General features: G+C 47.4%; 1 protein-coding gene across 3 annotated transcripts in view; it reads right to left on the bottom strand.

The window, feature by feature from the left end:
• The window catches only part of SUSD6 (sushi domain containing 6), an 88,941-nt gene that overhangs the window by 6,101 nt on the left and 55,905 nt on the right, over positions 1–26,935 (bottom strand). For all 3 annotated transcript variants that reach the window (XM_036107242.2, XM_036107239.2, XM_078053846.1), the window contains 3 exons: positions 5,399–5,596; positions 4,264–4,402; positions 118–545 (listed from right to left, as the gene is read on the bottom strand). In XM_036107242.2, coding sequence (XP_035963135.1) covers positions 118–545; positions 4,264–4,402; positions 5,399–5,596 — 765 coding nt within the window. The remainder of the gene's footprint in view (positions 1–117; positions 546–4,263; positions 4,403–5,398; positions 5,597–26,935) is intronic.

Raw genomic sequence — 26,935 nt, 5'->3', positions numbered from 1 at the left:
AGGTATTATCTTCCTTTGCCCCCCAATACCCAATTATTAGAGAGGCTCGCAGTCCTTCCTCACTCCCCGCAAGGCCGCCAAGAGGCTCATAATTCATGCTCAGTGCAGACCACCTACCATCTGTGTAGTCCTCCGATGTGAGGGATAAAAGGCTTTGTATGTCACTGTTCTCCGAATCTGGGGCTTCTTTGTATGCCACTTGGCTGTTCCCTGAGCCGGCCACCCAGGAAGAGGTGGTTGCCTGATGCACCATCACTGTTTCTGAACTCTGAGGGCCCCAGGCTTCACATAGTCCAGACTGGCCTGGGGCCTCCTCCTCTCCACCTGCAGAGGAACAGGCCCCCTGGTCCTGCAACTGCTGCTCCCTTGGCCCGTTCCTCCCACTGGGCCCAGACCCTTCTGACAGCACGATCTGCACCCTGGGGTCAGCAGGTGGCACACAGTGACCAGAACTGCCATACACAGCTTCCTCATAGGACGGGAGCGCAACCTGGACTCCATCCACCATGATGGACACCTGGTCGCCAGATATCCCCTGGTCGCGCCTGCAGCCAAAGGAGGAAAAGACAGAGGAAGAATTAAAATACACACACAAATACCATAACACCAACAATACCGACCATTTTTGAGCACTTACAATGTGCCAGGCACAGCACTAAGCGCTTTATTCCACTGAACCCTCACCTGAGCCCTATCGGGTACAGATTCACCAAGAGTGCAGATGAAGCTCAGAGAAGTCAAGTAACCTGCCCAGTCACACAGCTGGTCAGGGAGGGAGCTGGGATGTGAATCCAGTTCCGTCTGCTTCCAGAGACTCTGTTCTTACCCTCTGGGTACACAGGCACCCAGCCCTCTCTCGTCCTGTGCAAAACCTAGGAACCTAGAGACCTAAAAATAATGCCATCGTTCAGCACAGGTAGGAAGTAAGAGCATAATGCTTGCATATGTCTGTGAATATACTGTCTGAATACTTTAGTGGATACACTCTATGGTATGTGAATTAAATCTCCATAAAGCGGTTTTAAAAAAAAGGAGGGAGAAGCAGCACTGTGGTCTTGAAATGAGACACTGGAGTTGAAATCTAAGGAATTTTGTTCTTTTGACTTAGCTTTTTTTTAACTTAAAAAATTATATGTAGGGGCGCCTGGGTGGCTCAGCCGGTTAAGTGGCTGCCTTCGGCTCAGGTCATGATCCCAGGGTCCTGGGATCGAGCCCCACATCGGGCTCCCTGCTCGGCGGGGAGCCTGCTTCTCCCTCTCCTTTTGCCTGTCTCTCTGCCTACTTGTTCTCTCTCTCTCTGTGTCAGATAAATAAATAAAATCTTTAAAAAAAAAAAAATTATATGTAAATTATAACACAAACAACACACAAAAATAGAAAAATGTACAGCTTGTTTTATCCCAAAGGTAACTGGGGTATAACACCTACTGAGGTCAAGACAGAGAATGCTGCCGGCATCCCCAGACACCCTTGTTCCTGTCGCTATGATCTCCTACCTCCTCATAGCCAAAGTAACCACTATCCTAACTTTCATGAAAATCATTCCTGGGGCACCTGGGTGGCTCAGTCGTTAAGCGTCTGCCTTCGGCTCAGGGTCCTGGTATCGAGCCCCGCATCGGGCTCCCCGTTCGGTGGGAAGCCTGCTTCTCCCTCTGCCACTCCCCCTGCTTGTGTTCCCTCTCTCGCTGTCTCTCTTTCTGTCAAATAAGTAAAATCTTTAAAAAAAAAAATAAGAAAAGAAAATCATTCCTTTGCTTTCTATTTCAATAGTTTTACTGCCTAAACATGAACCCTTCAACACCACAATTGAGTTTTGCATATTTTTGATCTTGATATGAATGGGATATACAATGAATGTATGCGTGTGTGTATGTGTACATGTATCTGGCTTCTTTTATTCAACTTTATGCGTGTGAGATTTATTCATGCAAGCACCTTTTTTGAGATCACTTTTTGATACACACACACACACACTTTTTTCCTGAATCATTTTGAAAGCAAGTTATCTTTTTGCTACATAAAACATTATTTGGCACAGTCCTCCCAAGAACCTCCCCTCCTATATAACTGCAACATCATTACATCCCTGAAATTGAACCATGGTGTAAGACCGTAATACAAATTTTCCCAACTACCCCAAAAGAGATCTGTTTCAGCTGTTGTCTTGTCTGTTTCCCTTGAGGATCCAATTATGGATCATGCATTGCAGTTAGTCCTATTTCATCTCCTTTTCCCTAGGACAGTCCACTATAGAGTTTCCTTTACGACACTGACATTTTTTGTAGAGTCCAGGCTGGTCGTCTCCTAGAACATCCCACAACCTGGACTAAATTGTTTCCTTGGGATTAAGATCCCAAGTCAGTGTTTGCCCGGAACACTTTGTCATCTGTGCTGTGTGTCCTCCTTGGTGCATCACGTGAGACACAGAACGCCGAGGACTGGACTGCTGTTACTAGCTCTCAAGTTCCTCACCTGTAGCTGCAGATAAAATCTGTGCCGCCCAATTCAAATGGCACAGACAATGAGGATGACAGAAGTGGTACTCAGAAATGCATGGAGAGGGCGCCTGGCTGGCTCAGATGGTTAAGCGTCTGCTTTCGGCTCAGGTCATGATCCCAGGGTCCTAGGATCGAGCCCCACATCGGGCTCCTTGCTCAGTGGGGAGCCTCTTCTCCCTCTGCCTCTGCCTCTCTCTCTCTCTCTCTCTCCCTGTCTCTCATGAATAAATAAAATCTTTAAAAAAAAAGAAAGAAATGCATGGAGGTTTCTGGAAGGAAGGGAAACTGACAGCAAGGGAGCATAGAAAGCAGTGTGCATTCTGGTATGTGTTTAACTTCTGTTATTCAAAACGCTTTTTGTTTGTTTAAAACGTAGTATGTGCGCACAGTACAAAATTTAAACAGAGCCCATATTAAAAACCAAATCGTTCTTCCACTCAAATCAGGAAAAATCAGCCCATCACTTTTAACACACTTACCAGATAACTACAAGAGAAAAATACTCCCTAATTTGGATGAAATGACAAGTAGATCAGCTTGACTTTATGTGGAAATAGCCGATTCTTTAAGTAAACAGTCCCCTCCAGATCCTCTTTATTCTACTAATTGTTTAACAACCTTCAAAAAAAAATAGCTGCAACCTGCTCCCCCAAACAAAAAATAAAAAGGAGACAGAAAAATCACACCTAGTACATCAGGATTCAACTTAGCCTGGGCGTCGTCTGTAAATTCCAGACCAGGAAGCATTTTATTTAACACAGTTTTGTTTGTTCCTCCGCGCCTGTGGATGGCAACAGTGACTGATGAAGGGCTGTGAGTACACACAAACCATTCTCAGGAGAAAGAGGGGCCGCCAGGCCAAGCCAAGCAACCACAGAGGCGGGACAGCCCTGGAGTGGAGTCCCTCCTAAGGGATACACGCAGGGCCAGCCCCCAACCATCTGCTCTCCCCACCCCCCACCTCATCTACCCAGTCTGGGATGACTTGTGGCTAACGCATTCAACTGGAAGAAGGAAAGTGACAAAGGCAGGCAAAACCCCTACTTCCTCTGTTTCTAGTGCGGTATAGAGCAGTGGCTGCCAATCCTAGCCCCACGTTAGGACACTGGGGAAGTTTTTTAAAAAACCCTAATGCCAGGCTCGAACTCCAAAACAAATTAATCAGAATGTCTGGGGATAGAGGCCCAGGTGTTGGTATTTGTGTTTAACTCCCAGCAGATGCCTCTTTGTGCAGCAGGACTGGGAACTAGAGGGACAGGGCAGTGGCTTGCAAACATGAGCCTGCATCAGAGTCCCCTGGAGGACTTAAGAAACTAAGTCACTAGGCCTCAGCCCCAGAGTTTCTCATTCAGTTGGTCTGGGGTGGGGCCTGAAAATTCTCATTCCTAACAAGCCCCCAGGTGATGCGGACGTCGTTGGAACCACACTTAGAGAACCACCAATGTAGGGCAAATGACATGGCTCGGGGGTTGGATATATTTAGGTTTAAATCTCCAGGCGGTCATCATCTAGAGGGATGACCTTGACTTAACCTCTCTGAGCCTCAGCTTCCTTATCTGCAATGCTCCTGTGAGGATTAAGCTAATGTGTGCAAAGTGATAAGCACAGGGCCAGGCATATCCAGGAGTGAACGCACAGGAAGCCCCCCCCCAGCCCGTTTCCCCTGGGCACACACAGCAGAAGAGGCTGCCGGGCTCACCCGCAACCCCTGTGCCATCAGAGGCCAGCCCCCACAGCACCCCTGCCGCCCCCACCACGGGCTCACCTGCTGTGATGGAACGACTTCAGCTTGGGCTGCAGCAGCACAAACAGCACCACAAGGAGGAGAATGAGTGCCACGGAGCTGGCAGTGGAAGCCACTATGGACAGCGTGGGGACCCCGAGGGACGTGTGGGCATCTTTGTCTACAGAAATAAACCATTGTCAGAAGTGTGTCATACCCAGACCCGGAACACGTGAGCCCCACGGCTGATCTCGTCCAAGGTTCCTTGCCCAGTGCCACGGCTGGGGCCACTTTAGAAGTCGACGTGTGGAGCAGGGTTTACATACAAGGGAAGGGGCCGTTTCCCTATCCTGTTCCAAAACCTAAAATTCACTTCAGCCCTGTGAGGGCCATCTCACTCCTAACCTCACCAACCCCTAGAGATCTGACCTGTATGAACCCCTTCTGACGCTGCCCTCAGCAGCAGGCTGGTGGACATCGGCCACTTCCATGGCCACGGCATTCCACCATCCGAGGTCCCGCCCATGTTTCCCCCACGTGGCAGGGAAACTGGTAAGAACCAGGCTGTAATAACCCCCTGTTCTAAGATCCTGTAACTTCAGTTGTAAATCTCAGGCCGGTCCCCAGCCTTCCCTGGGTTGTCATGGTCTTGGAGCCTGAGTGTGAAGCACAAAGACGGCTATATGACACACGCTTTCCTGCAGGCAGTTGGATTTTCCTGTCATGCACAACAGGAGGAGGCAGGAGGGGGTGAGGGTGAGGTCTTCTGTCCAGCTGGACTGCAGCTCTATAACAAAATAGTCCATTTCCATTCAAAGAAAAATAATATAAAAGAGATACTCCAGAAGGTATTAGCAGAACATGGTCAAAGGTCACCAGCACTTGGCTGGGCAAACAGGAGATGCTGAGCATCAAAGGGACTTTACATAGCAGAACAGATGCCTCAGTGAAGCTACCGAGCCCCTTGGTGGCCCAGCTGAATTGCAGTGGGACACGCACCAGCAACCCCAGATGTCTTGCACAAAGACCTGAAATCCCAAAGGAAGGGAGGCCACCGGGCATCAAAGGAACTATCCTGCCCCACGGCACAGGTGCTCTGGAGGAAGTGGGCACCACTGCCCGTGGTGAAAGGAAGCAGAACCCCAGCAGCACCCCCTTTCCCATCTGTCAGACTGACCCTCGTTGAGACGACAGCTGATCTCCATGGCTGGCTTCCACTCTCCATTCTTACAGGTCAGGTACTTGTAATCGCCCTTCAACATGTAGCCTTCGGCACACAGGTACTCAATGACGCTGCCCGCGTTCAGGGGGTCTCTGCAAGGCCGGGGGTGGCAGATGTAGCCGCCATTCTCTGGCTCCGGGGGCAGGGAGCACACTGCAAAGACAGACAGTTAACAGAGCTACAGTGCTGGGGTTTTCCAGTGGGAATCCTGTCCGTGACGCTGAGCAAGATAGTTCTGCAGGCCTCAAGGGGCAACACAGGAGGAAGCAAGAGCCATTCCCTTGGAAAGGCTGTTGGCCAAACTCTGGAAATTCAGGTTGCCAATGACAGAGGGAAGCACGCTAGCCACAGGGAAAGTTTGGCTGCTTGCAACACTGCCCCTCTCCCTCGGCATGTGCCTTGAGAGGACTGAATCCATAAGGGAGTGACAGACTCTGACAAAGTTGTGAACTCACAGAGATCTAGCACATAATACGGTTTTGATAAAACCTACCGAGACACACAATGAATCAGAGTGAAAGGTGGTAAAAATGCTGTCAGCCTGGGCAGGAGACACATTAGCCCCGTTTCCAACATCAATACCAGCAAGGACTCCACTGTGTGATGAAAATGTGCCTTCATGGCCTGGCAGGGGATTTCTGATGGATTCCCAGGCCCCCTCTCCAGCCCCTACCTCCTGAGTGGAGTGGTCATTGTCAGCGCTTGTCTCTATCCCATAGGAAAGCCTGCATTTTTTGTTCAGGTAGGACTGTTTAGCTTTAAAAGCACCTTCACCTCCTATCTTATTTACGCTGACAGCTCCAGGAGATAGGTATCATGACTCCCCTTTGTCGATGAGGACACTGGCCCACAGAAGTTCAATGACTTGTAGCCAAGCGTAAGGCAGTGTAAAGGGCAGACCTCCCTGGTCGACTCTTCTGATTCTAAGATCTGTGCTCTTCCACCTGCAGACACTGCTTCTACCCCATGAGCTGAGCGGGCCTTTAAGAAGTGTGAATGTCAAGGTTACCTCCCTTTCAAACAGGTCAGTCAGCGGGATAGCAAACGAAGCCCAACTGTGATGGGAACCCTGGTATTGATAAGTTGTAGTAATAAATCAGATGAGCGGCAAGGTCTGAGCAGCTCGAGGAGAAGGGGGATTCTGACGCCATGGCCTGCCCTTCCACTCCTGGACAGATGCTGCAGAATGGACTGTGGGGTGCGCCTAGCCATAAGAGGAGGGACACAGCAGGGGCACGAAAGGAAGTGCTGTTTGGAAGGCTGGGCTGGGGGAGAAGACACGCTGGCAGGATGGCCAGGTACCATGAACTTCAACTTTCCAAAAGCCATACTAATACAAGAAAGATAAAAGTCTCCAAAGGACATCTGATTTTGCTGACAGATACCCTGCCCCTATCCTGACTATCACAAGAACATCAGTATGAAAATAAGAACCGTTGCGGGGTTTTGTTTTTTTTTTTTTCACTTCTTCTAATAGACCTGGAGTCTGACTGTGCCCTCTCCTGTTCACTGGCCTGCCCACCACTCCCTCGCACACAGATGCCCTTACAGTCTCTCACCAAATACCACTGCCCTTCAACCTGCAAACTGCTAGTAAGCAAGCTGCCAGCTAGCCAGGTGGCGGGGGAGGGGAGGGGGTCACGTCAAAAAAGAGATGACGGCTCCCTGCCTACAAGCTGCTTATTGCTGAGGTGGGGAGAAAAGACTCAACTGCAAAGATTTATTAGAAGATAATGCCAGGGTGGGTGCCCTAGGGATCCACAGGGGAGGTCTGGGCAACTTCTCTGAGACTAACAGATGAGCCCAAATAAGCCCCCCAGTCCCCTCTAGGGACATGCCTTCTCCAGATTCTTCCCACGCCACCCACCTTCCCCAAAGTCTTTAACAGGAGGGGACAGACCCACCACACTCCTGTCTGGTGCCTCCTGCAACTTTGGCCAACTAGTTCAAAGAGTTGGCCAGCTGGATTTCCGAAAAACCTCTACAAACGGCTTTGCTCTTTACGCTTTCCTTCTTTTGTTCAGGGCAACAAGCCTGCCACAGATCCCCCAGCTCTCCTAGGACTGTGTCTAACTGGGGCATTTCCGAGGCATAACGCTGAGCACTCCAGGGCAGCTCCAGAAAGCAGGCAGGACCCACTCACAGGTCCAGTGTGCTGGGAAAGATGGTCTCAGAGGAAGAGCTGCTGATTCTTTTTTTTTTTTTTTAAAGATTTTATTTATTTATTTGACAGGGAGAGACAGCCAGAGAGAGAACACAAGCAGGGTAAGTGGAAGAGAGAGAAGCAGGCTTCCCGCCGAGCAGGGAGCCCGATGCGGGGCTCGATCCCAGGACCCTGGGATCATGACCTGGGCGGAAGGCAGACGCTTAACGACTGAGCCACCCAGGCGCCCGGAAAAGCTGCTGATTCTAAAGCCACTCCCGCTTTGCTGGTATCCCTGCCCAAAAGCCCACATCTGCATGGAATCTATGAGAGGAACCCTGGAGATCACCCAGCATTCATTCGATCAGTGAAAAAGAGTGAGGTCTACAAAGAAGTGACTTGGCAATTTCATTTCATTTCAACTATTATTTATTATTATGTAGGAGTCATTGTGCTCTGCTCTGAAAAAGGATAAAAAAGATAAGCACTTCAGGTACTTGGAGCTAAAGAGGGCTATGACAAGTATACACATATATTTTAAAAGTTGTTTTCTTTATGGCTTCTGGGTCTTGTGTCTTAAGGACATTTCGCTGGGGTTATAAACGTACCCTCTGAGGTTATAAACGTACTCCCCAATGTTTTCTAGAGTGGATCTTTGTTATGTGAATAATAATTATACTGAAAAAAAATCATAGGACATACATACACATGATATAAAACTCAAAAAGAAGGGTGTACAGTGAAAAGTAAACCCTCTCCTGTTCCTGAGTCACTCAGTTCCTCTCTTCAAAGGCACTGCACCCATTTCTTTCATATTCTTCCAAAGATACTCCGCACATAGACATTCTAATACACCTCAAAGAACGTGATTAGTGCCACAAGACAGGGAGCACAAAGCAGGAGAGACCACATCTTGTGTGGGAGAGACTAGGCAAGGTTCATGAGGGGGCAGCATTTCAAGTGGGGGCTTTATCTCATCAGAAGAAGGTTTAAGCAAATGCAGAGGTAGGAAAGTGTAAGTAAAGCCTAGAAAATATCAAGCAGCCCCAGCTAGCTGGGTTGCATAATACAATAAGGAAAATTCAGAAAAAAAAGTGCCGAGCAATGAAACCATCTTGCAGAGGGCCTTGACTGCAACAGAAGGTGTTTGTACTATGTTCAAAGGACAAGGGGAGCTTTTGAGGGTTCTCAAGAAGGGCAGAATTACAAGAGGAGCTGAATCTGATCAAAGATGGACAGAGCTGGAGGGAGCCTTAGAGTATGTCAACAGCACAGCAATGCTAGCCTGGTAAGATAAGTGCACATGGGTTATTTTATGTTACCTATGACGGTCAGACAAAGGAGACAAGCTAAATACATCGGGCTCAGTGTTGCAAAGAGGCTGCCCCAGGTCCAAGAAAGTAAGGAGGCTGTAGAAGTAAAAACAAAAAGGGGGGGGGGGGGTGGGTGGGTAGAGGCAAGGTCATTTTAAGACACCAGGAACACAAGAAAAAAATATGGCCCTGTTGCCCAAACAGCAGAGTGGGAGAGTCATGGCAAAGAGCAGGTGTTTGAGAGGACCCTCTCAGTGATGCCTGGGTTAACAAGAAAGGGAAGAACATCAGGAAGAGCAAATAATCATCCAGAGGCTTCTGGAAGCCACCCTTCTGGGCGGGAGGCTGACTTAATCTGTGCATTGGGCTCTCTCTCTGACAACCCTAGGTCTGGGAGTTTTGAGCTCTGTTCTCAACCTCAAGAAGACAATGAACTCATCTGATTTGGCAAAGCTGCATAATTTTAAAAAAAGAGGGAGAAAGCCAGAAGATAGAAATTTTACAGGAAAAAAATCAATTAATTCTCCTTAGCTTCCTTCTCTGCTTTCCATTATCTCCTACAGCCCCTTAGGTCTCCACTGCACGCAGGAAGCAGCGAGGCAATTCTTCAGGGGCCGCAGAGTGCCTGGCGCACAGCAGTCATTCAGCGAAAGGCCATCCAACCAGCTGGGAGGGGACAGATGGGGTAGAAGATGCAAAATAAGCTGGCTGATCCTTCCACCTCCAAGTCACTGCAGCCTAAAACCCTCAGTAAAAAACAAGAACCCTCGATCAGCCCTTCTAAATGGGTTTTGCTTTTGTTGTTTTGGGGACCAGCCTTTTAGGAGAAAGAGGCAATAAACAAAACAAACTTTGTAAGATTCTGTAACAAGCAAATCAAAGGGAGCTCCAGGAAGGGGCCCAGGATCAAACTGTTCAGTTTAAAAAACTGAAGAAGCACTTGAGCCCCTGCAGAATCAGGTGTGGGCAGTAGGGAGTACTAAGGCCAGCTTGAGGAGGGGAAAGAGACATTTAAATACCTGGTGCATTTTTTAAAAAAGATTTTATTTATTTATTTATTTTAAGATTTTATTTATTTATTTGACAAAGAGAGACACAGCGAGAGAGAGAACACAAGCAGGGGGAGTGGGAGAGGGAGAAGCAGGCTTCCCGTCGAGCAGGGAGCCCGATGCGGGGCTCAATCCCAGGACCCTGGGACCATGACCTGAGCCGAAGGCAGACGTTTAATGACTGAGCCACCCAGGCGCCCCTACCTGGTGCATTTTAAAAAGACTCAACAAAAGAGGTTTCTGGCTGACGTTGGTTATCAAGAAAACCATACTCCCAAACAGGGACTGAGGGCTTAAGAAACTGTCGGTGTTCACTCCCGGGTTTGAAATAATGCTTTAGACTAAATCAGAGGAGTAACATTTAGAACACAACTGAGCACAGAGAAGTAGGTGCTTAATCAAGGCATCCAAAGAAAGGATGGCCAGAGAAAAGCTTTCCTGGGAATTCAGGGGAGAAGAAAAAGGCCCCCCCCAAACCCAGCCCACAAACGCAGCAGTTGCAATCATCAGGGACACCACTGGAGGTGGTACTGTAAATGTCCCTATTTGGTTGTAATTCCATCAAAGGATCAGAGCTCGCCTCTCCCCACAAGCCACCCTAGGAGGGCCATAAATGTCCATGTGACGGGACCAGGCCCACAAAAAGCTTAACAATTTAGAGAGGACAGACTCACATGCATCCAACTCTAATGTAAATCAAAGAAGGAGGTGTTAAAAGGTTAGCTTTTCTATTAGCCTGGGCTGTCCTTGTCAGAGACCTCTTATTCATCTGAGCACTGGTGGCAACCGGTGGAAGGTGAGACCCCCGGGCAAAGAAGAGAAACAGGATCAAAAAAATAAGGAGGGGAGGAAGGAACAGATGGACATTACATATCTAGCACAGCACTGTCCAACAGAAATATAATGTAGCCACACAGGTAATTTTAAATTTTTTAGTAGCCACACTGAAAAACTAAAGGAAACACATGAAATTAATTTTAATAATCTATTTAACCTACTATATGTAAAATACATTAGTGACTACATCTCAAAATGTAATCGATACACAAATTTATTAATGAGATATTTGATGTTTTTTTTCTTTTCATTAGTGAGTCTACACTTAACAGCACATCTCAAGTCAGACTAGCCACACTTCAAGCTCTCAGTAGCCATATGGGGCTTGGAGCCACTGTCCTGGACAGCACAGATCGTGGGGAAGAGTCCGTGTCTGAGAGCCAGAGGAGGCCTCTGGGGATCGGAAAGCAGTGGAGAGGGTTCAGAGCCACGGCCCAGGGCAGGAGATAAGAGGTGAAGCAGCAGATGTGGACAAAGGTAGCCCTGGGCACCGAGGAGCCCTGCAGGTTGCTTTAAAAGGCACTGTTGCCATGCTTTCTTTCAAAATTCCTTTTTTTTTATTTTTGAAGATTTTATTTATTTGACAGAGAGAGAGAACACAAGTAGGCAGAATGGCAGGCAGAGGGAGAGGGAGAAGCAGGCTCTTCGCTGAGCAGGGAACCCGATGTGGGGCTCGATCCCAGGACCCTGAGCCGAAGGCAGCTGCTTAACCGACTGAGCCACCCAGGCGCCCCTCAAAATTCCTTCTTGATATGTGAAGGTCCAATTCTACTTCTAGCCCTCAAGGGTTAGGAGCAGAGCCAGAGAAAAAGCAAGGTAAAAACAGACAAAAAGGGTATTCAAATGTACAGTTTGGTGTTTTGGTTTGGGTTTTTTTTTTCCTTTACATAAAACAAGGAAAGTAATAATTACTGCAAATAGATAGCATATTACATGTGCCATGCACTCTTGTGAGCTCTCTCTTAACATGAAGCAGGTACTATATTTTCTCCTAAGAATAATGAGGCTCAGCTGAGTTGAGAAATTTGCCGCAAATCACACATTTGTAAATGACGATGCTGGATTCAACAGGCACTCTGGCTCCCAGGCTCCATTCTGTGGCTCATCCTCCGATACACTAGGCCTGGAGCTTTTGGAACATCTAGCTGCTCTGTATGTGAAAGGACAAGGCCTACTACAGCGTGAAAAGGCTAGCTCAAATAGGAGGTGATTCTCTCATGAAAACCTCCCAAGAAAGTTGGGAGTGGACATTCCAGACAAATGTAAATAGGCAGGGGTGGGGTGGGGGGGTAGTGATCACATCTGACTATAGTCAAAAGATTTCTTCTGAGGCCGCCTTTAAAAATCTCAGTATTAACATTTATTGACCAACTACTAAATGCCAAGCACCAGTCCAAGCACTTTACATGTGTAACTCATTCAAGTTTCACAAAGACCCTGTAAGAAACGTATTATTACAACATTATACAGATGCGCAAACTGAGTGAAGAGAAGTTAAGAAACTTCCTCAAGGGCACCAAGCAGGAAAGGGGCAGAGTTAGGATTTGAACCCAGGAAGGCTGACTTCCCTCTCCATGACACCAGGCAGTAACAGAGGGTCTCCGAGCCCACTTTCTCCTCCCATACCCACACCCTGGAAAGGGAGCCCAGTGACAAACAGTCTGGGTACTGCCTGTGGACAGTGGTCTCTCTGACACGAACCAGGTTACCTCTGAGGTTTCTTCTGACATTTGCAAATTTGTCTTAAGTTGCCTGAGTGGCTGGCCTCACCACCTACTCAAGGTTCCTTCATCAAAGTTCTACAGCCATGGTGGTTTTAAATAGAGGATAAGGTGTGAGGCACTTGAGGAGAAGCAGGCTGTCTGTGCAGAAACTCCCGCATCCCTCTGGGCAGATTCCTGCCTCAGCTGCGTAGTAGGAACAGGGAGACAGCAAGAGGAGTTCACTTACTCAAGGATACCCAAGGGCTGCTTCTGTCCCTGGCTTTCCCTGGCTTTCAGCCTTCCTGGCCCCCCACTCAAATAGTCAAAAGTCTCAAACGGGCGGCAGCGAGAGGGAAGAGACAATTTCTCATGCCATTTGCAACCTTCCTCTCCTCTAAGACAAACCTTCCCAGCCCTCAGACAGGAAGCCATTGTCCAGCTGGGATCCCTTTTCTCATGAGAACTTCCCACGCGCTGGGGGAGGGCGACTGCCACAGCTCAGGCCTTTCCCAGGGTGTGGCCCTGGGGCTGGGGCGGAGAAAGAAGGGGGAACCCACCACCCATGGTTTAGGCTGCCTCTACTGCTCCTCCCAGGCCCCCACCCCCATTTTCCCTGAGAGAGGCCTAGGGGAAGCCCTGCACTAGGAGACAGGAGACAGACGGGTAACTCAAAAGTGGGACTGGCTTCAGAGCCTGTCAGTCTTGTCTTGGGTCTGGGTTCCTCCTTCCCTCCCTCCACCTCGCGGGAAAGAGGAAATGCAAGCCATGGCTTCAGAGCCAATGAGGAGGAACATCTTCACTGCACCCTGCTGCAGACATGAAACTCCTAGCACCTGGAAGCAGCCAGCAAAGCCCTCAGTTGTTCTGAAAGAAGAAGTGCTATTTCTCTCCTCTGCCGGGAACCCTGACCTGAAAGCACATGTGTCAACCCCAGCCATCATTGGAGATTCAGTCCCAAGGTCACCCGCTCCAGAAAAACCATTCCAAAGAGCACTGCCAGGGAGAACAAAGCAGCACAGGGTAACACTCACCAGCATGGGTCTAGAATGTGAGCAGGGGAGTCACACTGCCAACGGTTACCCCCCGTGTGCGCTTGGGCACATCTTCCGATTCCTCAGTTCCCTTGCCTGTAAAATAGGGATCCTAAAGTACAGGTGTCTACCTACAGGGTGGCTGGGCAGATTAATCACAAGTCCACAGGTAAAGCGCCTGGTACTGGGTCTGTCACACACTAAGCGTTCAATAAACAGTAGCTTTATTATTCCTCCTTTGTTCCCAGAATGTCTTCATTCTTCTCTATAAACTATCACCATATTGTGGGTTCTGCAACAATCACTTCCTCACAGGTCAGTCCTTTCCCCACCTCCCCACTAACCCCACCCACCCACCCACCCACCCAGGCCCCGGGGCAAGTATGTGTTCTGCTCATTCTTTTTATCCCCAGATCTTGGCATTGAATCTGGCGGACAGTAGATGCTTAGTAGAAAACTGCTCTGACTTGCAAAATTCTGCCCACATTTCAAGGTACTGTCATGTTTTTAACCGCAAAGGGCCATATGGTTTCTGATCTGACATGAGGCAAGAAGAGGTAACAGCAGAGAGAATACCTCTGCAAGGTACATCTCATGTTCTCTAAATCTGGTATATACCATGAAAATGTACTCCTGACCTGACAGGATCAGGGCCAGGACAGGTCAGAGCATGGTCTTGGATGTCAGCCAGATGAATTTCGGTTTGACCCAGGGGCCCAATCTGCAACCTTGTCAACTGCCTGAACTGTTTCGAGCCTTACTCCTTGACAGTCATTCCCACCCACAAGTAGTGTTTTAGAAGAATGACAAAACTGTTTACCTAAAAGATACTCGCATGATGTCTGGCACATATCAGGAACTGATAAACTTTACATTCATTTTCACATAGCAAACTAGACCTTTACCTCTGGTTTTTGGAATGGGTTAGGGCAAAGGTTCTGGCAAAGATAAGAAAAAAGGTTGTTGTAGGACTGTCTGGCTATCTGGAGACAGGACAGGCAGAGAATAGAGCAGGATGAGCACTTCGTTGGGGGGGGGGGGGTGTCTTTCTTTGCTTTCCCCTTGCTCCAGCTCAGTAACACCAGCCCCTTTCCCCATTTGCCTTCTCAGCAGAGCAGCCTGGGCTGCTCTCTTGACTGACAAATGGCCTCCATATGGCCTGTTACCCTCTTACCTCCTCCTGTTCTCGAAGCTCAGGGACCCAGGGGAACAGGCTGCCAGCTATGGCAGTGCCCCCCCCCCCCGCCCTCCTACTGTCATGACTGCTAAAAGAAGGGCAGCCAGGAGGACCACTGGCCTTCATCCTATTCCCTCCAGGCCTGGGAGTCACCCAGTGCAGTGACCTACAGAGCACAGCCCACATGACAGTGGGAGGACAGCAGAGCTAGGGAGCCAGGCCATTCCATGTGCATGAACAAATGTTACTATTCACCCCTTGACAGGGGTAGTGATGAAAGGGTTAAGGGAAAGCAGATGATGTTTATTTTTCTTTTTTCTTCAGCAACTGCTACTTCCCAGTCTCACCTCTTTCACCCTATCATCTCACTGAGCTACACATGTGTTTGCTCTCCCTCCTCAGAATTCCCCACCTCCGAGAGGATGCAGGCTAGTGCTCTGGAGGAAGCCCCCATCTGCTGCCTAAGACACTGTCCAACTCCAGAAGGGTAATTGATAAGCAGGCGATAATTAGCGGTCTGGCTTGGAGTTTGAAGCAGGGATGGACTCAGGCACAAAGATCAGAGTTGTGGTTTCATTTCTAACACTACTGGTAACTCCTAATGCCAAGGACAGTGCCAAGTACACACAGTAGGCCTTCAAGAAACACAAATTTAAATTTAAGACAAACTTAATGATTTCTGTTGTCCAACAGGGTAGAGGTAGAAGAGAGGAAGAGAATGAATATACATGTATCACCAGATACCACCCTGGGCACTTTAAAGCTGCCGTCCTATTTAATTCTCCCGTCCTACCAGGAAGGTGGTAGAATACTCAGTTTGCTCAGATGAAGAAACTGAAGCTTTGAAAAATTTAGTAATGATCTGAGGTTACCTGGCTACTAAGCATTACGAGTCTGGATTCAAACTCTGGTTTGCCCTTCTCCCTCTTACAGAGAAACTCTTTGATTACAGATGCGAGCAGAAAAATTTACCCCAAGACCTACAAAGGTATAACATGGGGGTGGGGTATGACTGACAAAAGTTGCAGTGATTCCTTTCTGGAGAAGAATGTGAACAGGGGAGTTTACCTGTGCCCAGAGGACTCAGCTCATATCTCAAGTGGGCCCACATTTTTCAGGAGTAGTGGGAAAACAGGCAAGACAGTTTCCTTCACGAATCTCTAAATGCAACAAGCAAGCTATTTAGGGACTGCAGTTACCAAAGCTGCAAGAGGAGAAGGTATGGGGGCATTTTCTGCTAAGAATGCAAATCTTCCTAGAAGGATGTGTGAAAGGAAGGTTGTCACTAAACACAGAACGAGGAGGTGAATTAGAATTAGACAGTGGGCTGACTTTCGGCCAGCTCCTGGAAACAGAGGGTCACTGGGGCATCTCTGCCAAAGCCCCAAATAATCAGCCTCTGCCATGTGCCACCAAACAGTGAGTCAGGCAGCAGGCAGCTTCTCCCAGGTGCTCAAAAGGACACTGCTACTCACCGAGACCCTACCCAACTTCAAAGAATTAAAGGAAATAATTGGTATAAACTCTAACTACAGATGATGACAGAGAGCAGGTGATAGACTAAATCCACCAACAAAACACCATAGTTCCCTGAAAAACACCAGTAATTGAGGGGTAAAGATCTGAATGGTCTTTCTGAAGAAAGATGTAACTGGGTTTCCTCGTGACATATAAGGTGTAACTAACTGTGAGTCTGAGGTGTGAAAATTAAGGGAAATCTCACTGAAGTAGACTCAAGATGCTAGAAGGGGAGGATGGAATGGATAGCCCTACCACTCAATGTCCATTACCAGAAGAACTATCAGCCAAAGACCCCTAGCAGAACATCTCAATGTAAAGAATCATCAATTACAGGCCCCAAAAGGGAAATATGCATATTGCATCTCCTACAAGAAACTGATTACCCCTGCAACTCGGTCAATGAGAAATCGTCATCACCCTGAACTCTTGCTTTTCTCCAATGGACTTTTGTTCAAAACAACCCCTCCCAACTTCCTCCTCCGTAAAATAAAGTTCCTCTATTTTGTTTGTTGGACTTGTCTATGGTTTTGCCATAATTTGCATGTCCCAAATTGCAATTCTGTTATTCCTGAGTAAACCCATTTTTGCTGGTAAAATAACGGACTTTTATTTTTAAGGTTAACAAAGGCACACCATGAAGTAAGCCCTGTACATTCTGTGGGGGCTCAAGTCGGGCCTGACTACCATAAGACAGGGACAGGAAATATACAAGGAAAAAGTCTGTTTTGTTGTTGTTGTTGTTGTTGTTGTTGTTATTTAGGGAGAGTGGGGGTAATAAAGCTTTTACAACCTTGGCACATGGTGACAATGGGCATATAGGTAGATGGGAATCCGCAGTTATGATCTGGATATTCTTCCTCCTCTCTCTTGTGGGGGATGGGATTCTCTTCTTGAAACACTTGAACTTAAACCACTCTATCTCACATGGCCACCACAGGAAAAGCAGCTTATCAAGCCTTCCTGATTTCCTTTGTACCTCCTAGGAAGGGAACTTACCACCCCGCGCTACCATCAGCTGATAAGGATAATGAGGAGTCGAGTGAGATCTCCCAATGGTTTTTTGTTCTTCTCCACTTTTCGACATTTGGGTCTTTCTAAAGTTTTGGACCAGATGGGGCCACTGAGGTCAATGGAGAGGTTGCCTGCCACAGGGTACTCCCTTCCTCCTCCCAGGCACAGGAGGTGAATCCTTCCCAATTGCTTTTCTCTGAGGCCGTATTTATGCCTCTTTTAAGAAACTTTAAAAACAACGGGAATCCACTAAAATCCACTGTGAGGTCAAAGGCAGGGCGCATGGCTCTCAAGGTGCTTTTCCACAAGACTAGGACTCGCCTCCCCTTTGATTTAGCCTGCGTATTTACCAGCCTGGCTCTAGCATAGTGTTGAGACTCCTTGATCACTTAAACAGAGCAGCCTCAAAACAGACTAGTGAAGTCTGGGCCAGGTCAGAGTCAGCGGCAGAATCTCAACTGTGCTCTTATTAATCATGCTGAGGCTTGTGCTCCTGTCACCCCCCTGGCCTCTCCTGGCCTTTGGACCCTTGACTCTGTCTGCCAAGTCATTTCTGACTGACCAGTCCAAGATTCCTGGTCAGAAGATACTGCCTATTGCAGCCTCACCCATTCTATGTGTCAGTAGTTAACTATGTCCAGATGTCACACAGGTGAAGAGAAAATACCCTTTCACTTTTTGTCTTCCAAAAAAAAAACGGGTTTAATAACTTTCACCCAGAAGAGAGTGAAAAACATTTACAAGTGTTGATTCTTAATCTCCCTGGGTTTCACTTTCCTAATAGGAATTATACTTCAGTAATTTAACAAATATCTATTAAACACATACCTACCAATGTGCCAGGTTGGTGCTAGAAATTCAGGAGTAGATAATATATGGTTCTATTCCTGAAGACTTTAGACTCTGAGGACATAGATAAGGAGCCCCAACCAGGTTATAGTAATAGTAATATTTACTCTGCTTATCTCCTAGAGTTCATGTGAGGATTACATTTATCCATTCATTCTTTCCACAAGTTTTTACTAAGTCCCAAAGCATTGTGGCAGGCAAGGGGAGAAGGAGGGTGGAAGAAATGTATAGATGAAAAAGGTACAGGCCCTACTCTCTGGGAGCTTACTGTCTAGTAAGTAACCATAATGGACACACATTAGAAATCAATATGGCATACGACAGGAAGTTCTGAAGAAGGACTTAGATTCTAACGAGGAAGAGATCAGAAAGGATGGAACAAATGGTATTAGAACTCCTACCTCTGGGGGAAGCAGGACTGTGACCATGGGATAAAGGAGAGTGGGAAGAACATCTGACGGGGAGACGACAGCACCAGCACAGGGAGAGAAGCAAGAAGAGGTGTGTGTGGAAAGCAGCAAGAGATTCCATGTTTAACAGGAGACAGCTGGACATTTAGAAAATAGGCTGGCACCAGAACAGGGAAGACCCTGAATACAAGGCTGAGGAATGAAAAATACTGGGTTCCTTTTCCATAAAATGAGATTTTAAGGACCCTTCCAGTTCTAAAAGGCGAAGTCATGTTGCTAAAAATAAAACGAAACCCTGCTCTCTAGAACTAATGCAGCAGAAGAAGCCAGCCATATAAATGTGCCTGCCTGCTGTGGAAACTATTTTTCAATGGAGCAGGGTATACTGGTGTGGTGGAGTGGGGACAGGGAAGGACAGAGAGGAAAACCATGTGAGTTTTCCGGTACAGATTCATCATGCTTCCTCAATTTGCTGGGGGAAGGGGGGGTGCCAGGAAAGAAACGGAGGGATTGGAGCAGAGAAAAGGAACACAAAGATGTCCTTTGGTCAATTTCTTTCCCAGAGTACACTCGCATGGCAGCAGATGGCCTATCCACAGAGGACTGGGTCTCAGAAGGCAGCTGCTCCCAGGTTCTGGTTCTAACAGCTGGGGTTACAGGACCTCTCTGCACCGGCTGCATGCTAGAAATCAATGGGTTCCATTGTGCCTGCATGCATGCACTCTCATGTCCAGGCTAATGCCCTATGCCCGCCTGGAACAGAGGACTGGGAAAAATAACACTACACACTTTGGAAGACGGCGCTTGCAAATTAACGGAAAGACACAGTATTATAAAGTTCAATTTTATTTAAATTACCTTGACTTTGCTAGGAAACTACTGAGATGCTAATTATTTGAGAGATAAAGGACTTGCCCATAAAAGGGTCAATGGGTCAATGAGGGGGCAGAGGAGTAGATTAAAAGCAGAAGAAAATCACTACTGCCTCTGACCCTCCTCTTCTTTCTGCATGAAATGCACGAAGGAATCTGGCTCCACCATACCAACCAAAAAAGCAGGCAGGGTGTTTCATGTATGAGAAAAGGGGATAAAAATCCATAAAACCATATGTGTGTACACAGAGGAGTGTAAGTGTACGATTACATAATTAGGCACATTAAAGTATTTATGCTGCTGAGACTAAAAGCCCCTACTCAAAGGCATTCCACCAAAGTTGAAAGGGGAGAAAGAAAATAGAAAATAAAGCATCTAATTGCAATCTTCCACAGAGCCAGACATCCCCAGCTGGTGCCACAGCTGAATTCTCTTAATTAACATGTTGTAATGGCAAGTATGAAAGACACTGTATGCCTACCAACTCCATGCTGTGGCCAGCCAGCCATGGGAGAAGCCTGCAACACTGCTATAATTAAAGAGATTTTTCTCTTTCTATTATAGTACCCTGGGGTGGGGTGTCGGTTATTTTTTCTTAAAAACTTAGTTGCTTCAAGCACATACATACAACTCCACATGCAAAGACGGAGGCTGCGACTGGTGAGTATGAAAAAGGTCACAGCCTAGGAGCTAGCTGGTTTACTTTTGGTGGTGGTTTTCTTCTTACTTCCCCGAACTTGGGGCTTTACCAGTCAGAGAAGGCTAGCAATGTTTGAGCAGCCCGGTATTTTAAAATAGAAGCCTACCTGACAGCTTAAAATCATAATGTATCTAAATGGAAAAGAGATGGTAGAAATTAGCATATAAATGAATACAATGCAGGGGATAAAGGCATTAATACATCAGAGAGTAGGTCAATAGAATGGATTCCCAAGGACGGACTCTCACAGTTCTGGAAGGGCCTTGTGAACTTACAGAGAGGGTTTTATTTTTGCATAACTCTTAGTTATTCCAGAAGCTGGTTATAGGTAGTCCCCCCATTTCTCTGAAAAGGCCCTCAAAGTCAAATAATAGGTTTACGTGTATTATAAGGAAGTCATGTTCTCAGAGCCAAACAGGATTGTAAAATGCCTAATTATACTCTGCCTTTTAGATACGATCTTGGACAATATAGTTTGACAATTTGGTACTTTATTCCTTAATTCTGTTTATTCGTCTTCGCAACTGAGCAGGGCTGTTGTCAGCAAGTATTCACCTGACACGAAGGATTCCCTGCTTCCGGCATGCTCACTGAATTTTCAAAATCTTTTCCTCAATTATATCAACTTTAGAAGAACCACCCTTCTTAAAACTACCATTAGCAATGTCTCTTCCCCATTTTCAACTCCTCCTTGCAAAAGGAAGGTCCCAAACACTCAAGGCCCGGCTCCCGCATACGTGGCTGCGCAGAGGGAGTCGGCGCGCCGCTCAAAGCGCGATGCGGGCAGGCAGGCAGCCGCACCTCGCCGCCGCTCCACAGTTTCTTCCCCAACTGCTGCACAAAAGTCCAAATTCATCACACAAAGGCAAGCGGGGTGTCAGTTTACAACATACCAGAGTACAGGTTGTGCCGAAGACAAATGTTGAAAAGCTGGCGGCTCCGTGTTGTTTCAGAACCACCTCACAAGGTATCAAATTTGGATCCCTTGCCTCCTCGTTCCCCTGGCCCCAGAGGCCCACAGTCGTTTCGGTGAACTCAGAGACAATAAATTCTGAGGTAGGCCTAGATACAAATTCGGAATGTGTCTAGGATCAAGGCTCTCTGGGCCCAGCACCTCCCCCCGACCCCCCTCCACACCTGCATTCTACACAGAAGCCAGGGCTGCATCCAGGGCTGCCGTCTGCGCCGCACCAAAGGAAGTCACGCTGGGCAGCACCTGCCACAAGCCTGTTCCTCAGGATGACAGCTCATCCTGGGTTTCCCCAGCCTCTATGCCTTGTTGACAGAAAAGGCTTGTCACACGTGCAATCAGGGAGTCGCAGAATCTTGGCAGATGTCTCTGGCCAGACCCTGCAGTGGAATAAGTTAGTAGAACAATGGTTCCTTCCCCAACCGGGAGCAACTTGGCCTATGGGAAATGGAATCAGTGTGCCTCACAATCTCCATGCCAGTGGGTATTGTCCTCTGGGACTAACCCACATGTATTTGCAGCCCTTCTGCAGAATCAAATGAAACCATACACCCCCCAAATCTGCACAAAGGTTGCAGAGCAACTGATTCTGAACTCTGGGCCTGCTGCCTTCTCCCCCCTACGTCTCCCTCAATCTTTCCATCTAGCCTCACCTCTCAGAGAGACAGAGAAAAACAAACATAAGGACCACTAGACTCTCCACAAATGTGGGGCAGGGCCCCTGAAAGTCAAGCCCTGGTTTAGGGAGCACCCTCTCCCCCATCTATAATGAAGTGATTACTCAGAATGGTTTTAGCAGTTTATCTACCAGCAATCCAGAGCAGAGTATCTGGGGAAAACAAGAAGAAAGCACTGGTCTTTAAAGACAGTAATATGAGGTGGCAGCTGAAGACTCAAGGCTCCAGCCATGTGTCCCCTCCAGTATCTCTTCTGGGCCACAGGCCCAAACCCCTAGGCAGAGAGAACCAAGGGGAACTGCTTGCTGCCCAGGGCTGCAAACACAATGTCTACACTGGCCATGCGGTGGGTCTGTGCCAGGGAGCTTGGAGTGGGTCGGGTGGGAGGGGCAGGCCCAGCCCAGGCCCAGCAGCTGGTACTGAAACTGTCATTCATTTGCTGACTTAAGAGAACTGGGCAGTACCTCCCTTGGCAACCATTCACTTTTCCCTCCCACTGAAAATTAATAGATCTTGGTGATAAGCATAACCTGTTTATGCTTATTTGTCCTCAACTCCTGCAATCTCTCAACAAAAATTTATTTTCCCAAGTTCCATTTTTCATTAAGAGCAACTACTAGATAGATACTCTATTAAGAAGAGCACTTTTTGACTGGTCCTCTTTGATTTTACTTATAATCCAAAGTTACCCAAATTCCTTATTTAAAATTGTTAAGGGGGTATAGGCACAGGGGAAGATAACAGTATTCAACACTGGCAAGGGGTTTGGAAATAGCACTTTTACTGCTGATTAGGCATGAGGTGACTGGCGTCAACTGGACCTGAGCAGTAATCCCTGGTAAATCACATTCTACAATGATGCTGGAGGCTTGGAACCTGCTGCACATTATGCCTGGTCCCATGGGGACATTGCTTCGACACTGAGCAGGGCCTGGTTGGTCAAAGCTTTACTCAGGGTGGCACTCAACAGCTGGTCCTATTACTCAGCCAGCAACAACCTTATGGCCTGAGTTGCTGTGTCCTGCTGGGGGAGGTGCAGAGGGCCATCGGCACAGGCCCCTGGGACCATGCTCATGAGAGCCAGAAGAAGCCTTCTACCAGGCCATTCCTCCCCCCCAGTACCTAACAGCATGACTTCATTCCAAGAACTATGGATAGAGTTGGGAATCCCTCCTACTGCCCACCTGGAGGCATACTCCAATTTACCCTAGTAGGCTAATCGTTCCCCCCCCCCAAAAAAAAACACCTCACATTTTTCCAATGCTCTCTTCTTAGAATCTTCGAAAGCCTGCCAATTTCTTTCTATATGTATAAATGTTTCTGCTGGATATGCAAGGCTCTCCACAAACTGACTCGTCCCATTTCTCCAATTCCAAGTCCCACTAGGGTACCTGCACTGGCCTTACTCACCCATGACCATGGCCTCAGATCAGCCCTCTGGCTCTTCTCAACTTCCCCTCTCCTCACTATCCACTTTTCCCTCCATCAATTCAAACCCAACCTGCTGTGCATGGATGATCTTAATGCTTCCTTCTATAGGAATTTCCTTCCTCTGGGCTAAAACCCCATGGCCACACAACCTAGCACACAGTTACATACCATCTCTGAGTTGGTACTGCCTCTCCAGGGTACCGTGAGCATCTCAAAAGGGCAGAGAATCTGCCTTTACCTGCCTGGGCACATTTAAGGCACTGAAAAAACACCTGATGGAGCCTGTATCTGGAAGGGCTGAGACCTCTTACAACATGGATTGATTAATTGCTTTAAGAGACCCCAGCTCTTGCTTCCCTGAGAGTCTCTCCTGCCCACACCCCACTCCTGGACCCAGTCCTGGCAAACTCTGAGACTTCTGCCTGCAAACAGCCAGTATTCCGGCTTGCATCAAAGCTTCGAACAAAGGATTTCACAACATGCCCACCCCCTTCAGGCTCCAAAGCTCTTCAAGGGCACCCTGTTTAAACAAGAGGTGTGGTATATTTTTGGGAAATGATGAAGCAACTTCCCATAAGAGAAAAGAAGAAAATCCCCAAGTGCAAAAAGGCTTCTTGGAAAACAAACAGAACCGCATTCTTGCCAGGACAGAAAGGATTTGACATCTAGGCTCTTCATGCTTGGCAAAGGAGCCTGTTGCGCAGCGAACAGGAGCTGAGAACTGCAGGGAGAAAAAGGAGGCAGATCCTAATGGGCAGAGGTAGGACTCAGCACAGTGTTCAGAGCTGGAGGCCCAACCTAATGCTTTGCTTGATACTGCCTGAGGTGCCACCGGGAGCTCCCCTACCTCCTCTTTCCCTCGCGTGCCTTCAACACCAAATGTGATCCTACAATGCTGGGTGTGAATGCAACCATATTTTAGATCCACCAGAAACACCTGCTATTTGAAAACAACGTCACAGTACACCTTTGGTGGTTGGCAAAATCTTTTGGCAATAACTACTTGGGTGGGGGTGGGGGGCGGTGATTTTGTATTTCATACATTTGGTTTGTTTATATAAGGATTGTTTTCTTACATATTCCAGAGTGCCTGGGTTTCAGGCAAGGGGGCATGGACAAACTAGGGTAGAAGGAGACCATCCCTATCATTTTGTTTGATCTGCAAGGCTTATCTAAGGTACTCTTCATATTTCACTTTTGTAACTCCTCATCAAACATGACTGCTCCTCAAGTAAGAAGAAAGAAAAGCATTACCCACAAAGGAAACCTCTTAGGTCCATGTCCATATGAAGACCTAATGTTTCCATAGCTAGCAACACAGCATTTGTGAGCGTTCACACCTCACTCCTGTGGCATAAGCCCCTTCTCCTGAACTTGAGAATTCATATCCACCATTTATCCAGCCTGTCTGCATAAATTAGAAGGCAGTGTGCAACAGAGCAAATCCTAGCTTTGCCCTTATCAGCAACATAACCCAAGGAACAATAACTCTTCCCCTGCGCTATCTTAATTTCCCCACTTAACCTAGTGACCACTCTCTAGAACTAACGAAAGGGCTATAAACTATAAACAAATTGCCAAAGAAAGTCAACTTCTTTCAGATACAGTAACAACGTGAAGAAGGTGACCGGCCAGCCTCTGCCTTGGGCTCCCCCTGCAGGGCCTTTCCTGTCTCAACAGCCCCCCCCCCCCCACCTCATGCCCCCAACCCTCTTCTAGCAAGGCCACTCAGGCTGGCAGTCTTTCAAAGCAGGAGCCCCTTTTCTCGGTACCTTGTGGACTCCTGCCATAAAGCTCTTTCAGAAAATAAAAAGTTGGGCGCCTGGGTGGCTCAGTTGGTTAAGCGACTGCCTTCGGCTCAGGTCATGATCCTGGAGTCTCGGGATCGAGTCCCGCATCAGGCTCCCTGCTCAACAGGGAGTCTGCTTCTCCCTCTGACCCTCCTCCCTCTCATGCTCTCTGTCTCTCATTGTCTCTCTCACAAATAAATAAAATCTTAAAAAAAAAAAAAAAAAAAAAAAAATTAAAAAAAAGAAAAGAAAAAGTTAATCTCCCTAATTTGCATCTCTAACAGATTTCCAGGGTTCATGAAATTTTATTTTTTAGGCTGTCCAAGGGGGAGGTAGGAGGCTGGCTGTGGCTAAATGGGAAAAATAGCACCACCCAGCACCATCTCTGAGCACAGCCCTTCTGCCAGCAGCATTAACACGTACATGCAATTCATGTACCACTTTTTAAGTATACCAGTCAATTTAAAATAAATGTCAATTTATTATATTTCAAAATAAGCAACGGCTGGGGGCGCCTGGGTGGTTCAGTTGGTTAAGCGACTGCCTTCAGCTCAGGTCATGATCCCAGGGTTTGGGGATCGAGCTCCCTGCTTGGCGGGGAGTCTGCTTCTCCCTCTCCCTTTGCCATTTTGCCCCCCAGCCCCAACCTGCCTCATGTGCTCTCTGGCTCTATCTCTGTGAAATAAATAAAATCTTTACAAAAAAAAAAAAAGCAATGGCTGAACTGGTGGTAGGAAAAGTGAAGGACTAGGTGTTTCCATCCTCTGTTCAGTGCATCCTCTTCATGTAGGCAGGATGTGCTGGACGATTTATTAGGAAGTCTACAGTGGCTCCTTAACACAAAAGAAATCCCCTTCTCTTGTAGCTACTAAACAACTGGGCTGCGAAATGACAGGGGTCAATCTTCTAAACAGAATTTATGGGGAAGGAACTTATGGGGAAGGGATGGAGACATAGCAGCTGTGCCTTAACAAAGCCACAAGTGAAACAAAGACTTAACAGAAATTAACCTCGAGTCTTCATTTTTTTGGAAAGACTGAGTCAGTGGAGAGACAAAGATGAAAACGAAAGCATCCTCTCAGAATTCATACTTGTGAGTTTTGTGTGGTCTGAGAGTCAAACAGGCTCTCCTCCAACACATAAATGGAGAGCAACACTTGAGATGAAGGGAACAGCGCAAGGCACTTCGGGCACATTCTATGGTGTATTATGGGAATGACGAAGTGCAAGACAGAGCATAGGACAGGGAAGTGGCTAGAGAGAAAGCTGAAAGCACAGATGAGAATTATGTTGTGAAGGAATATGAACCTTAATGTACATCTTCGAGTGAGCCCTGGGTTTGACTTCTTTTGTTTTAAGGAGAGAAGCCTGGTTCTAAGTCTGAAATTTTGAGAGTTACTCTGGCAGCAGGGTAGAAGACAGACTGGAGGGGAGGGAGGTGGGGAAGGCACTGGAGACAGAGAAACCAGTAGGAATCTGGAGAGAGATGATGAGGCCCTGGATGTTAGCAGTGTTTTCTGTTGTAAGGGGCCATCATTTACACCCCAGACTACAGTTAACGCGCCAGCTGCCTGCCCACCCACCCAGCACAGACACAACCAGGATGAAGAGCTCTGGTGCTTCTATGCTAACACAAACTCAAGTGTCTCCAGTGGAAAGTGGGGGCTTTTGAAAGGAGGTATGCTTCTAGAATCCCTGTCACTGGTAAGTTCTGGCCCTCTGGGCAGCAAGCTACAATGAACTAATGAACACAAGGATCCAAAATGAGAGTGTACACCATCTCAATGATTTGCAAAATGCTAGGAGACTCTCTTGAATGAAAGGGATCTGAAGAAGGTGCCTAAATCCCTGCTAATCCTTCCCCCATCCCCTCCCTCACCCTCCCCCTAGGAAAAAAAAAAATCTCAAAAAAATTCCATTGTGAGGATCTATGTGGAAAATATTCTATTCAACCTATGTAAATGTTTCTCAAGAGAGTGTGAAATTTAAAAACTATTCCTAGTGGCT

The sequence above is a fragment of the Halichoerus grypus genome, chromosome 8 (assembly GCF_964656455.1).
Source record: "Halichoerus grypus chromosome 8, mHalGry1.hap1.1, whole genome shotgun sequence".
Lineage (NCBI taxonomy): Eukaryota > Metazoa > Chordata > Mammalia > Carnivora > Phocidae > Halichoerus > Halichoerus grypus.
The sequence above is the reverse complement of the archived record's forward strand: the minus strand, read 5'-3'. Positions and strand labels throughout refer to the sequence as shown.